Source organism: Phacochoerus africanus, chromosome 3 (assembly GCF_016906955.1).
Source record: "Phacochoerus africanus isolate WHEZ1 chromosome 3, ROS_Pafr_v1, whole genome shotgun sequence".
NCBI classification, from domain to species: Eukaryota; Metazoa; Chordata; class Mammalia; order Artiodactyla; family Suidae; genus Phacochoerus; species Phacochoerus africanus.
This window is the reverse complement of record NC_062546.1, coordinates 89,550,872-89,564,944: the sequence shown is the minus strand read 5'-3', so window position 1 is coordinate 89,564,944 and position 14,073 is coordinate 89,550,872. Positions and strand designations below refer to the sequence as shown.

The window sequence follows — 14,073 nt, the reverse complement described above, 5'->3', positions numbered from 1 at the left end:
GCCCAAGAATTTCCATATGCTGTGGATGCAGCCATTTTAAAAAAAGAGAGAGATAGAGAATGCTGTATATTTTTTAAAAAATAGCTCATTAAAAAAAATAGTTCATTACTTACCTTTTATATCTCTATGAACAATCATATTACTGTGCAAATAATGGACACCCTCCAGAATCTGACGGGTGTATTTCCTAGTCACGTTCTCAGTAAGAGCTCCATATGCCTTTAATTGGTCCTTAATTGAACCCTGGATAAAAGAAAACAAAAAACTATAGTATGGTTTGAAATGAAAACTACCAGTAAATTTTTATTTTTAAAGACTTGTGTGTGTTTATTTATTTCTCTCACTGACTAAATAAACTTATGCCACAGCTGGGCAATGCTGGATCCGTAACCCACTGTGACGGGCTGGGGACTGAACCTGTGCTGCCACAGAGATAATGCCGGGCCCTTAACCCACCACACCACAGTAGGAGCTATTTTATTTATTTGTTTATTTATTTACTTATTTTTGTCTTTTTGCCTTTTCTAGGGCTGCACCTGTGGAATATGGAGGTTCCCCAGCTAGGGGTTTAATCGGAGCTGTAGCTGCCAGCCACAGCCACAGCCACAGCCACAGCCACAGCCACAGCCACACAGGATCCGAGCTGCGTCTGCAACCTACACCACAGCTCACAGCAATGCCAGATACTTAACCCACTGAGCAAGACCAGGGATCGAACCGCAACCTCATGGCTCCTAGTCGGATTCACTAGCCACTGAGCCATGACGGGAACTCCCTATTTTATTTATTTTTAATTGAAGTTTAGTTGACGTACAATGTCATGTCAGTTTCAGGTGTATACCAGTCATATGACATTTAAATACATTACACAATTATCACCATGATGAGTCTAATAACCTCCTACCTCTGTACAAATTTATTACAGTATTTTTTATTATATTCATTATGGTGTATGTTACACTCTCATGATTTATTTTATAATTAGACATTTTAATTTGGGGAATCCTAGTTCATGACTGGGAGGCTTTAGCTGGACAGCACAGGAACTCTTAGTAAAGAAATGACATGCATTAATTTAACATAAAACCCTACTATAATCCCTGACTAGAACTGCAGAAGAGTAGAGCTGGAGGAAGCCTTTAAAATTATTTTTTGGGAGCTTCATGGTGGCTCAGTGGGTTAAGAATCTGGAATTGTCACTGCTGTGGCCTGGTTTCAATCCCTGAAATTCCACATACTATGGGCATGGCCAAAAATTATTATTTTTTGACTGACACTCTGTTGTTTCTATGACTACGTCAGCTCTATCTTCTCTTCCTTGCAACATATTTTTAAAAATCTCCAGTACTTTTGTCTTACTCTTTTTTGCCCTACTTGCTATTCTATGTATGACCTACTTTATTTTTTGGGGGGGGGGGGGGTTGTCTTTTTGCCCTTTCTTGGGCCGCTCCCTCGGCATATGGAGGTTCCCAGGCTAGGGGTCGAATTGGAGCTGTAGCCGCCGGCCTATGCAAGAGCCACAGCAATGAGGGATTCCAGCCGCGTCTACGACCTACACCATAGCTCACGGCAACACCAGATCCTTAGCCCACTGAGCAAGGCCAGGGATCAAACCCGCAACCTCATGGTTCCTAGTCGGATTTGTTAACCGCAGCACCACAACGGGGACTCCTGTATGACCTACTTTAATTTTATTTGTTTTGTTCTGTTTTTTTAAAGCACTGTTTTATTGATATTTACAAACTTCTCAGGAGAAAGAGTGGGTATGATTAAAAGATCAGAACACGTGAGATTTTTAAGTTTTTCTTTTATACTCACCATTCTAGTTCAAACCATGAGAAAATATATGAAAAAGGAATTTCTAATTTTCTTTTCTTGCCTTTTTTTTTAGGGCCACACTCAAGATATATGGAAGTTCCCAGGCTAGGGGTCGAATCAGGGCCACAGCTGCCAGCCTACATCACAGCCACAGCAACGTGGGATCCAAGCCGTGTCTGCGACTTACACCACAGCTCATGGCAATGCTGGATCCTTAACCCACTGAGCAAGGCCAGGGATTGAACCAAAAACCTCATAGATCCTAGTCAGATTCGTTAACCACTGAGCCATGACGGGAACTCCCTCTAATTTTCTTGAGTACTTTTCTAAGGCAGGATAAGGTGCCAGGTCTGAGAAAAGGGAAACAGTCTGATACACAGGTCTTTGAATTTTGAAACAGCTTCCTTGCTGATTCCAATGTGCAAATTTAATACATAACCACTACTTTATTTTTGTTTATTTAATGGCTGCACCCATGGCGTATGGAAGTTTCTGGGCTAGGTAATGAATCCTCTAGATCCTTTAAGTCCCTGTGTCAGGCCAGGGATTGAACTGTGCCCTTTCAGTAACTGGACCCGCTGTGGTCGGATTCTTAATCCGATCACTGTGGCCACTGCGCCAGAGCAGGTACTTCAATAATCACTGCTATAAAAGATAAAAATAAATGCTTCTTGAGGGACAAAAAAATCCCTCCTTTTTTTCTTTTAGACTGGTGCAACACAAGGCCAAAGAATGGAGAAGCGGGAACCTAGTTGGCAAATCAACTTGTCTCATAATCTTTGTTTAAAGAGCTAATATACATCCAAGTGTTCCTGCCTTTCCCTGAATTTTAGTAAACTGTGTACTTCGTCATATAAAAGTGGATCCTTGGACTTTAGAGATTTAACCATTTGCTGTTTCTACTGTTCATGATCAATCCCTGAATGGACAGCAAGATGCAATTCTGCTGACTCAAACTTGCAAATATGTGTGGAAAGCCTTAGGCAGTAAGTGAACCCAGACAACCATGCATACTTTTAACTCAATGTGGCTTATTCCTTCAGTCAACTTATTGTGTTTCTACTTGAAGTAATGAAGCCAAAACTGAGCTTTCCAAACAATAAGTGCCAAAGACTTACAGGCTGCAAATGAGTGACAGACTTATGGATCCTCTGGGCCATGGCACCTGGGCCAGTGGCTTAGGATGCTAACAGCTCCATCAGTGTAGTATGTTTTCTGCTGTGCACCATGAAAATATTATTTTCTTCTGTATGAACAAGTGGAATGGGTTAGAAAGTACTGTGTCAGATAAAAGCAGAGTGTGTGTGTATATAATAGCAACAGAAAGAAATAAACTGTGCTGTACTGAAAATAAAAGGTTCTAGTCTGAAAGTAGTTCTAGATAAACTAAAGAATGGAATGCTATGTCTGGGAAAACTGAAGAATAGAATGACAATTCTGGTAAAGCTTGAATCTATAGCATAAAGGTGTATCTCCTGATAAATCTAATGAGAGAAATTATATAGCATCATTCAGACTTGGAGGTTCAGGATAGTCTAGGAACATCTATATCTAACCCATATAAGCCATGGGCTTGCCATATGTGTAATTCATTCAGATCGTCAGTGAACTATTATTAATTTAGTAACATGCTTTACAAATTCAAGGTGTGATAATCTATATTCTGAAGAGATAGCTGCCTTTATAAAGGTAATGAGAACAGTGCTCTAACACCTCTTTCTGAATAGTCCTAGTTTAGTCTTTTTTTTTTTTTTTTTTTTTTTGGTCTTTTAGGGCCATACCTGCAGCATATGGATGTTTCCAGGCTAGGGGTAGAATTGGAGCTGTAGCTGTTGGCCTATACCAGAGCCACAGCAATGCAGGATCAGAGCCACATCTGTGACCTACACCACAGCTCACGGCAACATCAGATCTTTAACTAGGGATTAAAGAGCAAAGCCAGGGATCGAATGCACAGCCTCATGGTTACTAGTCAGATTCGATTCCACTATGCCACAACGGGGACTCCCAGTTTAATCTTAAGATTGCTAAACATATACAGAATACCATGTCTCTATTTGTGATGTGAATTGGTTCTATCCAATGAACCATTTTAATTAATTTTATCTCTAACAATGTGGGTCTCTATTCACATTTATTCAGAATTATTTTTTATTCCTTTTTTTTTTGTCTTTTTGCCTTTTCTAGGGCCACACCCACGGCACATGGAGGTTCCCAGGCTAGGGGTCTAATCGGATCTATAGCTGCCGGCCTATGCCAGAGCCACAGCAAGGCAGGATCCGAGCCGAGTCAGCAACCTACACAACAGGTCACAGCAATGCCGGATTCTTAACCCACTGAGCAAGGCCAGGGATCAAACCTGCATCCTCATGGTTCCTAGTCAGATTTGTTAACCACTGAGCCATGATGGGAACTCCTATTTTTTATTCTTAATTTAAATATTTATTCCACAAACAGTAATGGAAATCTGAATAAGAGAAAAATCAATTATAATCCCAAAATAATTCATTTTCATTTTTCTAAATTTCTGTTCTTTTCCAAAGAGATACTTTAAAATATAGCTATTAGAAAGCATTTTATTTAAAAATTTTTATTATAGTTGATTTACAGTGTTCTGTCAAATTCTGCTGTACAGCAAAGTGACCTAGCCATAAACACATACGTTCTTCTTCTCATATTATCTTCTGTCATGGTCTATCACAAGCCACGTGATTAGATATAGGTCTCTGTGCTTAAAAAGCATTTTATATTCTTTTCTCTCTCTTATTATAAGTACTTTCTCCAACTTTGCTATATGCCTTCACAACTTTTTTAATATATATTCTCTTGGATAATGCCATCATAATTTACTTCCACCGGGGGCACTGATATTTCCACTTTTTCCACCACAGATAATCCTAAAATAAAGGAAAACAGTTTTTTCCTTCTTCTGGATTACTTTTATAGACTAAATTTCTGTAAGATTATTAGGTCAAAAGCTTTCAATACATACTACCATTAATACATACTACCATTTTATTTTCCAAAGGGGATTTTTAAAAAACTCAATTTACACTGCCAATGGAATCTTTGAAAACAAAAAAGTAGCAATGATGAGTAACAATGATGTCACTATAAACAATTATCCATGAGGATAAAAGACAAAGTACAGTTTGGTGTTACTCTCCTAAGACTAAGAAAATTGGTCATTAAAATCATTTAAAAATCATTAAAATTGGCCCTCTGTGTTTGCCAGTTCCACATCCTTAGATTCAACCAAGTGCTGATTGAAAATACTTGAAAAAAAAATTCCAAGAAGTTCCAAAAAGCACAACATGAATTTGCTGTATCGGCAACAATTTACATAGCATTTACATTGTAGTTACAACTATTTACATAGCATTTATAGCGTATTAGGTATTATAAGGAATCTAGAGATGACAACATACACGAGAGCATATGAGCAGGTAATACGCAAATATTGTATCATTATGTAAGGGATTTGAGCATCTTCAGATTTTGATATCTGTGGGAGGTCCTAGAACCAATTCCCTGGAGATACTGAGGGACAACTGCACTATCAGATACTGATCCACGGTTTTATTGATCCAGAAGCTTAATCTGCATCCTGTACATTCTACATACAATTCTAGTAAGCTGTTCTCTTAACGACCCATAAGTTAAACGTTTTTTAACGTATATACGGCCTATTATGACAATGAATAAGGTTTTTTATTGGCTACACCTCCGGCAGGTGGAAGTTCCCAGGCCAGGTATCAAACCAGAGCTGCAGCTGTGACAAAGCTGGATCCTTAACCTGTGTCACAAGTGAACTTCCAAGAGTGAATGTATTTTTAAGTGAATAAATATACCACTGTCTTGAAAAACATTTAGTATTAGAATGTATTCTACAAGACTAAAAATAAGAAGGAATGACAGTTTTGAACAAATCACATTTTTAATCTCCTAATGAAATTAATGACTCAGGCAACAGTTATTAATCCGTGTTAAGAACGTGAAGTGGATGGCTGAAAAAGACCCAGATATTCCCATGTGCCACTGCTGTAGTTCAGATTACTTTCTGGTCTTCAGGAAAAACAAAACTTTACAATGGAGGAATCAGGATGTCAATCACCTCAATCTAACAGTCAATCTTAGCATTACCACTAGTGGAACAACCAGAAACTGTATGTCTCCTAATGAGATGCAACATGAAGTGGACAGCATCATTTAGGATGCAGCTAATAAATGCTAAATTTGAATCTAATTTAGATTTTAGATCTAACTTGGAGTTTACAGGAAATCTGGGGATAAAGGAATAAACCAAACACCACCACAAGGATGCAGTGAGAGAAATCTATGAGATAAGGCTCTCAACAGAACAACTAGCCTGATCTCTTTGTCAAATATGTGTCACCTACAAATTGTTCTAGATTTTTTTTTGGCCACACCCATGGCATGTGGAAGTTCTTGGGCTAAGGACTGAACCACAGCAACGCCACATCACAGCCACAGCAACGCCAGATCCTTAACCTGCTGAACCAAAAGAGAATTCCCCAAATTATTCTAGATTAAAAGAGGAGTAAGAGACAAACAAAATATAATGTGTGGTTCTGGACTGAATCCTGGTGTGGATGAACTAGCTATTACTACAGCATTTAGGAAAATCTGAGTATAGACTGCTATGAGGTCTGTAAATGATTTTAGTATTCTTTAGCATTAAAAAAAAAAGAGTTAAAAAATATAAAGATCAATGAAGAAGATAGAAAATAAAAGTATATTACCCAGCTTTAATTTAAAACTTCCAAAATGTCCTTAACATTTTATAATCAAAAATTGCTGTTTTTCCTTCTTCCGCCAAGACTTTAAACAGAGTATCTCTTGGGTCTGACATTGCTGTGGCTGTGATGTAGGCTGGCAGCTGCAGCTCCAATTCGACCCCCTAGCCCCCTAGTCTGGAAAATTGCATATGCTACAGGTATAGCCCTAAAAAGCAAAAAAACAAAACAAAACAAAACAAACAAAACAAAACAAAAAACCTCCATTTGCAAAGGATATACTAACTTACCCCTGGCATATATTCCATAAATATGGAAAGTGTTTTTTCTTGGGGATCCCTCAAACAGCCATAATACTGAACAATTCGCTCATGCAGCAAGTTTTTCAACAACTGAATTTCACACTCAAGTGCGTTTACTTCCTGAAAGACAGAACTCACCGTTAAGTCTTTACAGTATTGCTAGTAAAAGCAAAAACAATTCAAACTTCATAAACCATCAAGGTGATTTCATCCTGAAATTTTCACTTTCCAAGGAATAAATATTTTTAAGTCTCTACACAATAGCTTTTGTAACAGTCCTTGATGGTTAGCTAACACTAGATCACATTAAGAAGCATAACTGAGTACTAAAAGAGAAAAATCCATAGTATGAAGTAAATAAACATATCTATCTGTTTTAATAATCTGTATTAAGAAAAAATCTATTTTGTGCTGCATTTATTTTAGTAAAAATCCTTCTTTTTTAAAAAAAAATCATGTGACAGAGTAGCTTGTTTACTGATTCTTACCTTGCTGGTTTCAGGGCTATCTGGGTCAAACTGAACTTGCTTAACAGCCAATTCTCTTCCTGTATCAACATCATAACAGAGGTAGACTCTGCCAAAAGCTCCCTGGCCAAGCAGTTTGCCCAATCTCCAGTTGGTTGGAGCACGAGGTGCTAAAAAAGGAATATTTTTAAAGATGGAATAGCCAGGTGGCACCCAATGGTTAGGGACTAAATGAGTATACTGCATTAATGACATCTTTAACTGAATATGCTTGGATATTAAGGGAAATTCATGATCACCCAAATTCATAATGATCATCGTCTTTGAAATTTTTTCACTTTAGTCATATAAGAATTCTAAACCAAACAAGTTTCACAGCCCTATGACTCATTTTTTCTAATGAGATTATTTTTTTTTACCTGATTACAAATGTAATAGCATCTTTCACTCAATTTAAGATGTATAAGACACACTATTTCTAATCTTTATTGCAGTAATATTTGTGATTAGTTTTCTATCTGCCTATCATGTAGGGAACTGGGAAGACAATCACTCTCAGACCAACAAGAGGAAAACCTGAACGCAGTCAGAGGGAAAAAAGCACACTAAAGACAGAGGAACAAAGATAAGAAATACAGTAGATAAAAACACAGTACTTCTCAGGAGGTACACAAGCCAGAAGACAATGGAGAGACAACTTTAAAGTGCTGAAAGAAAAAAACTGCTCAGAAATGTATGCCCAGAAAAAAAAAGAATCTTTCAAAAAATAAAAGAGAAATAGTTTTTCAAACAAATAAGAGCTCAAAGAATTTATTACCAGTAGATCTGTATTACAAGAAAAGGTCAAAAACAATTCTTCGGGCAAAAGGAATTTGATATTTGACAGAATCTTGGATCTATAGAAATAAAAATCTACAGAAATAGATAAACTAGAGGTATATATAAAAGACATTCTTCTCTTATTTTAAATCACTATATAGTTGTCTAAAGCAAAAATAGCAATGTTGTGAAAGTCATAGATGTAAAAATAAAATAAGACAACAGCACAAAAGGGAGGAATTCAGAGTATTGCTGCAGCAAATGTCTTTGAGCATGAATCTTTGAATATACACTACTTACAAAATCCAAATACTTCACAATCTGCCCTTAGTTTCCATCCTAGTCCTACATCTATTGTTTCAAGTGAGATAGCCTTCACTTCAGCTGAATATAAACTATTCCCCATTTTCAGAATATGTCCTTGGCCTCTTGCACGTGAAACCTCCTTCCTTAGCTAGTGAATTCCTATTCACATTAAAGATCTAGATTAAATGCTATTATTTTACAACACAGCATTCTTTCCATTAGACTAGATCTTAGAGGTCACGTTTGAAATCTCAGAGTTAAGCACTCAACTAGATTATGTGAAATGAATGAATGGCTAATTGGTAACAATTTTTCCAATAAAAGCAAAGGACGGAATCACTTAAAGTAATGAGCAGTAATGTTATATTTATACCTGACCTTACAACCACTTTTACAAATAACCATTTTCATCTGTTTCTGAGAAGTTGGTTTCAGTCTGAGGACTGGCTTAGTATGTATTCCTTCTAATCCTATCAAAGTCTGCAAAAGTTCTGCTATACATTTCACTCTGACAATTTCTATTACTTACAGCGGCTGGGTGGGCTGATGTCCATGACAGTCAGAGTAGGATTGTCTATATCACTTCCCCTTCTTCTTAATCGATTCTCATCATACTCTGGGGTAAAGATGCTGCTTCCACTACTAGTGCTTAAGGAGTGGTCAGTAGGACTGAAACTCACAGGAGACCGGAAGCTGGTTCCCTGGGTCCTTCTAGCTCTTGGGAAAGTTTTACGCCCTACAAAATGAAAACAGAATTACTTTGCAACTTTTTATTAATATATTGGAACTGAAAGTATTTAAAAATTATAACATAAGGAATAGAAATTTGTTCTGTGACTATGCTAAGAAATGGAAAGAGCAATGATTATTTGATTATATGTTTTAAATTTATGAATAGTTGAATAGTATTTTTTTTCCTTTTTTGTTTTTTTAGGGATGGGGTCTAATTGGAGCTACAGCTGGCGGCCTACACCACAGCCACAGCAATGCAGGATCCGAGCTGCATCTCCGACCTATACCACAGCTCACAGCAATGCCAAATCCTTAACCCACTACTCAAGGCCAGGGACCAAACCCTCATCCTCATGGTTACTAGTCAGGCTCATTACTACTGAGCTACAATGGGAGCTTCCCTGAACAGTATTTTTTAAAAGTTCAAGGACATACCCTTATTAATAGTGAATCATAGTCAAAAATCAAAAACAAAGAGAAAGGTGAAGGAAGAAATGAAAAGTGGGGCAAAAAAACCAGAATCTGAATACAAATTCAAATAACCTCTTATGTTACACACACATTCATAAAAGCATAGACTAGAACTCCCTCATTTGTGGATAAAAAGGAAAAAAATATATTTCAGCCTCATTTCCAATAATGATTTAAAATATAAAACAAAAATTGGAAAGTTTATAGGTAGTAATATTTTTTTTTTCTTAGAAGGACAATGCAAGCTGAATGAATTTCATCATCAAGGAGTAATTTTCTAATGAATGCTATTTTTTTTGGCTGTGCCCATGGCATATGGAAGGAAGTTCTCAGGCCAAGGATCAAACCTGAACCACAGCAGTAACCAGAGCCATAACAGTGACAATACCAGATTCTTAACCCACTGAGTCATCTGAGAACTTTTTATTTTTTCCCCTAATTAATACCATTTTTAACTACCCCTTTTCTTCTAAGGGAAAGATAAGTATTATAAGGTAAGTTGGCATGAAGCTAAGATGTTATTACAGTTTCGTTAAGATCCAAATTCTTTCTCTTTAGGATGAGCTTACAGCATATGCAAGTTCCTGTACCATGGATAGAATCTGCACCACAGCAGTGACCTGAGCCACAGAAGTGACAATGTTGGATCCTTAACTGCTAGGCCACAAGGGAACTTCTCTTTAAATAACTTTTTAAGCAGAAAACTAAGTGGTATAGGAACAAATTTATTTTTATTATTTTTGAGATTTTTAATAAACTTTTTTTATCTAATTGCCAAAAACTTACCATCATTATAGTCTTGATGGTGATATGAAACATGATACCTTCTTGGATATGTTCCTCCTTTTCCAAATTTCTCAAAGATAGGGTTATCGTAGTCTATTAAGACACATAAAAAACTTATGTTATTTTAAAAAGTCAGATTATTTCTAATGATGTAAGATACATTTACCCATTTTTATTTGATTTTTCTAAAAAAAATTTTTCCCTCTCCCTCCCAGCCAAAATGTTATTTAATGACGTAAACATTTAGAATGTGGACAGTCTAACCTGAAAATTCCTGATGATTATCTGGGTAGCTCTGTGCCCTAGGCATTCGTGATTTTGGATAGCTCTCTCTGAAAGTAAAACATGTCTCATTAAATTAAGAGAAAATATTTAAGATATTTTAGAAAATCTTTATGCAATATCAATTTCAGTATGTATGTGTGGATATATGTACAAACATATATAAATTATATATATTAAAATTTTAAAAACAAATAAAAGTGCTCACTCTCAAGTGTTAACTAAAAAAGGGAAATCTCTTTTTAAACACTTATTTGACACATGAATGCCCTGGGCTTTTAATATCAACCTGCAGGAGTTCCTGTCGTGGCTCAGCGGAAACAAATCTGACTAGCATCCATGAGGACGCAGGTTTGATCCCTGGCCCTGCTCAGTGAGTTAAGGATCTGATTATGCCATGAGTTGTGGTGTAAGTTGCAGATGTGGCTTGGATCCCATGTTGCTGTGGCATAGGCCAGCAACTACAGCTACGATCTGACCCCTAGCCTGGGAACCTCCATATGCCGCAGGTGCGGCCCTAAAAAGACAAAAAAAAAAAAAAAACCATTAAAATCAACCTGCAGAATACAGTAGTAAAAACAATACATTTTGGAATTATAGATGCACAGAAACACTTGTGTTTCAATCCTAGCTCTGCCACTTAAACTAGCTATTGCAACTTTGGCAAATCATCTTTCTGAGACTATGCCCACATCTATAACAAGGAGATAATGATATCTAACTCACTAATTTTATACCTATCTACCTCAGGAAGCATCTTTCAAATATTAAATACTCAATGCACAGCATTTACATTACTATCTCCCTGAATTCCTTAAATATTTTAGATACCTATCTTGAGGTAAATGTGGGCACTGACAAAGTGAACCATGTATATGGGTAACAGAAAATTCAATGTGTATTTCCATACAATATTAGTTATATTTTCAGAATTTGCTTTCATAAAGCAATCCCAGAGATTAAACAGGTAACAATCTTAACAAAGATACTAGCTTTTTTTTGCATGCTACAGGTAAACACTATCCTACTGAGAAGAGGAGAAAGGGAGCACTTATAACAAAAAAATTAACAGATGCAACTTGACCCAGCTTATATTCCTCAACAGCTATCTTACGAAACCAAAAAAGTACTTAACATTTAAATGACAACCAACATACTGGGACATAATTACCGAGAATGTACGTTATTTATAATTTGGTGCCAGAATGAACATAATCCCAAAAGGTGAAACAACCTTAAGAATCTCCAAAACCAAACCTATTATGAAAAATTTGATTGCAGCTTCACCAACACAGGTTTAAAAGTAAACATACATATATTCTAAGTTCACATTTATTTTCACATATAACTTCAGCAAGCAGGAAACTCAAAATACTATAATCAGATATAATTTTAACTAATAAAGACACTGAGCACCATGAGGTAAAGGGGTTTGCCCAAAATGTGAAAACAATCAATATACTGTAAGAACAGGTCAGTATTAACTATATTCCTCTGAATGGAGCACAAAAGAGTTGATAATTCAACATGCTACATGTATGCATATTTACCCACATATACTAAAAAACAAAAACCACAATCAACATTACCCATCCAAAGGGCTATCAAGTGATGGACAACTTCCTGAGCCAGAATTTTCAGGGCTGCTTAAAGATAATGGGTCCAACATCTAGAAAAATATGGAGTCCACACTCAGTCGACATGATTATAACCAGAGTTGCCATTTAAAAAAAAAAAAAAAGCTTTATTAAGATGTAACTCATGTGTCATAAACTTCACCCGTTTAAAGCATTCAATGGTTGCTTTAAATCAGGTGGTTGATACTGAGCATGCACAACTCTCACCATAATCTCAGAACACTTTCAGTACCCAAAAAAGAAACTCCCTATCTAACAGCAATCATCCCCAGAGTTACTCATTTTTAAATGTTTTAGAAGTACTTGTCCCCCGTAGGTAGGCTACAATTTCAAAATTCCCAATAGAAAAATACTCTTTCTCTCTGGATTATTAGGTAAATAATTAAAAGCTAAAAGACTTCACATAATTTTCTTTACTGAACACTGAACAATGGCCCCATCCAAACTGAAACTAACGACACCATGACAGATACATTATTAGAAAATATAAACTCTAATGATGTAAGCATCCAAGGTAATGCTAAGGAAACAACAGCAACTCAATGAAAATACTTTAATATTACAAAACTTTCAAAAACATTTAAAAAAGATTTTGAAAGTAGACAAACCTCAGCTTCATAAAGTTAAATATTTGTAGTTTTACTGTATCCTTCAAACGTCAATTTAAAAAACCTGAATGTTAATCCCAGGATTATAAACAAATGCATTCATTCATTTATGGATGAGCAACATAAGAAAATCAGCCTTATTCTTTCTTTATATATGAATGCCCACAGGCATATGTAAATTAGTGGGTATTTCCCTACACCTTTACTATTTTGTTCACTTAAAAAGGAAGAGATGTGATTGGAGAAGATGTAAAATAAATACCATACACCTGCCAGACTATGTTATCCCCTGACTACATCCCTTTACATGAAATTAAAAACTACAACCAAATTTTGCTTACTTGGTCCATGCTCTCTGGAATGAACTCTCCTTCACTGTTGATACTGGTGAACGACCCATTCCGGGCAACCTGGTGCAATTCATCTGGAATGTATCCAGGGGGAGGGGAGCTTCTATCTCTACTAGTGGGACCTCAAAGGAGAAAAATCATTTGATTTTATAAATTCCATCAGGGAACCAATTCTTGTTTTAAGTAAATATACACTCAATTTCTGGACTATGGTACTGATGCTTTTAGCAACTGAAACCTAGTTTTATAAAAACTTAACCAAGCATTCATGTCTCTAAAACTTCCAATGTTTTTATTCCTTTCTAAACTTCCACCCTACTGTAATTATTAACCTTATTGCAATATCCATTTATACTTATTAGGTGGTATTCTTCTAACTGCTGACAACCACATTGTGAGGCTAACAAAACAACACAGTATTTTAGATAAACGCAGTGCTTCTGCACTTTCAAAGGTCACTTCTGCCCTGATATGTGTTACCCCGTAAAGTAATTTATGGAAAGCATCATTATGGAGTGGAAAGATGGGCTTTATAGTCCAACCTCAGTTTAAATTCTAGTTCTAGTTCTTTACCTCTGTTTCTTTGAGAAAGTTATTCAATCACCATGAACCTCTTCCTTATCTGTAAACATGAGACTAAATCTCTCCTTTGCAAGGGTTATGATGGCAAATTTATTCACAATAAACATATGCTCTGCACATTTGTCTCCATGATGTTCTTTCCATTCCCTCTCTTTC

The 14,073-nt window shown here is 36.3% G+C and overlaps 1 protein-coding gene across 2 annotated transcripts in view; it reads right to left on the bottom strand.

Annotated features, from left to right (window-relative positions):
- The window catches only part of MAP3K2 (mitogen-activated protein kinase kinase kinase 2), a 95,218-nt gene that overhangs the window by 14,162 nt on the left and 66,983 nt on the right, over nt 1-14,073 (bottom strand). For both annotated transcript variants that reach the window (XM_047772121.1, XM_047772124.1), the window contains exons 8-15: nt 13,327-13,457; nt 12,330-12,409; nt 10,723-10,790; nt 10,459-10,551; nt 8,999-9,205; nt 7,366-7,514; nt 6,866-6,997; nt 114-243 (exon numbers count right to left, since the gene is read on the bottom strand). In XM_047772121.1, coding sequence (XP_047628077.1) covers nt 114-243; nt 6,866-6,997; nt 7,366-7,514; nt 8,999-9,205; nt 10,459-10,551; nt 10,723-10,790; nt 12,330-12,409; nt 13,327-13,457 — 990 coding nt within the window. The remainder of the gene's footprint in view (nt 1-113; nt 244-6,865; nt 6,998-7,365; nt 7,515-8,998; nt 9,206-10,458; nt 10,552-10,722; nt 10,791-12,329; nt 12,410-13,326; nt 13,458-14,073) is intronic.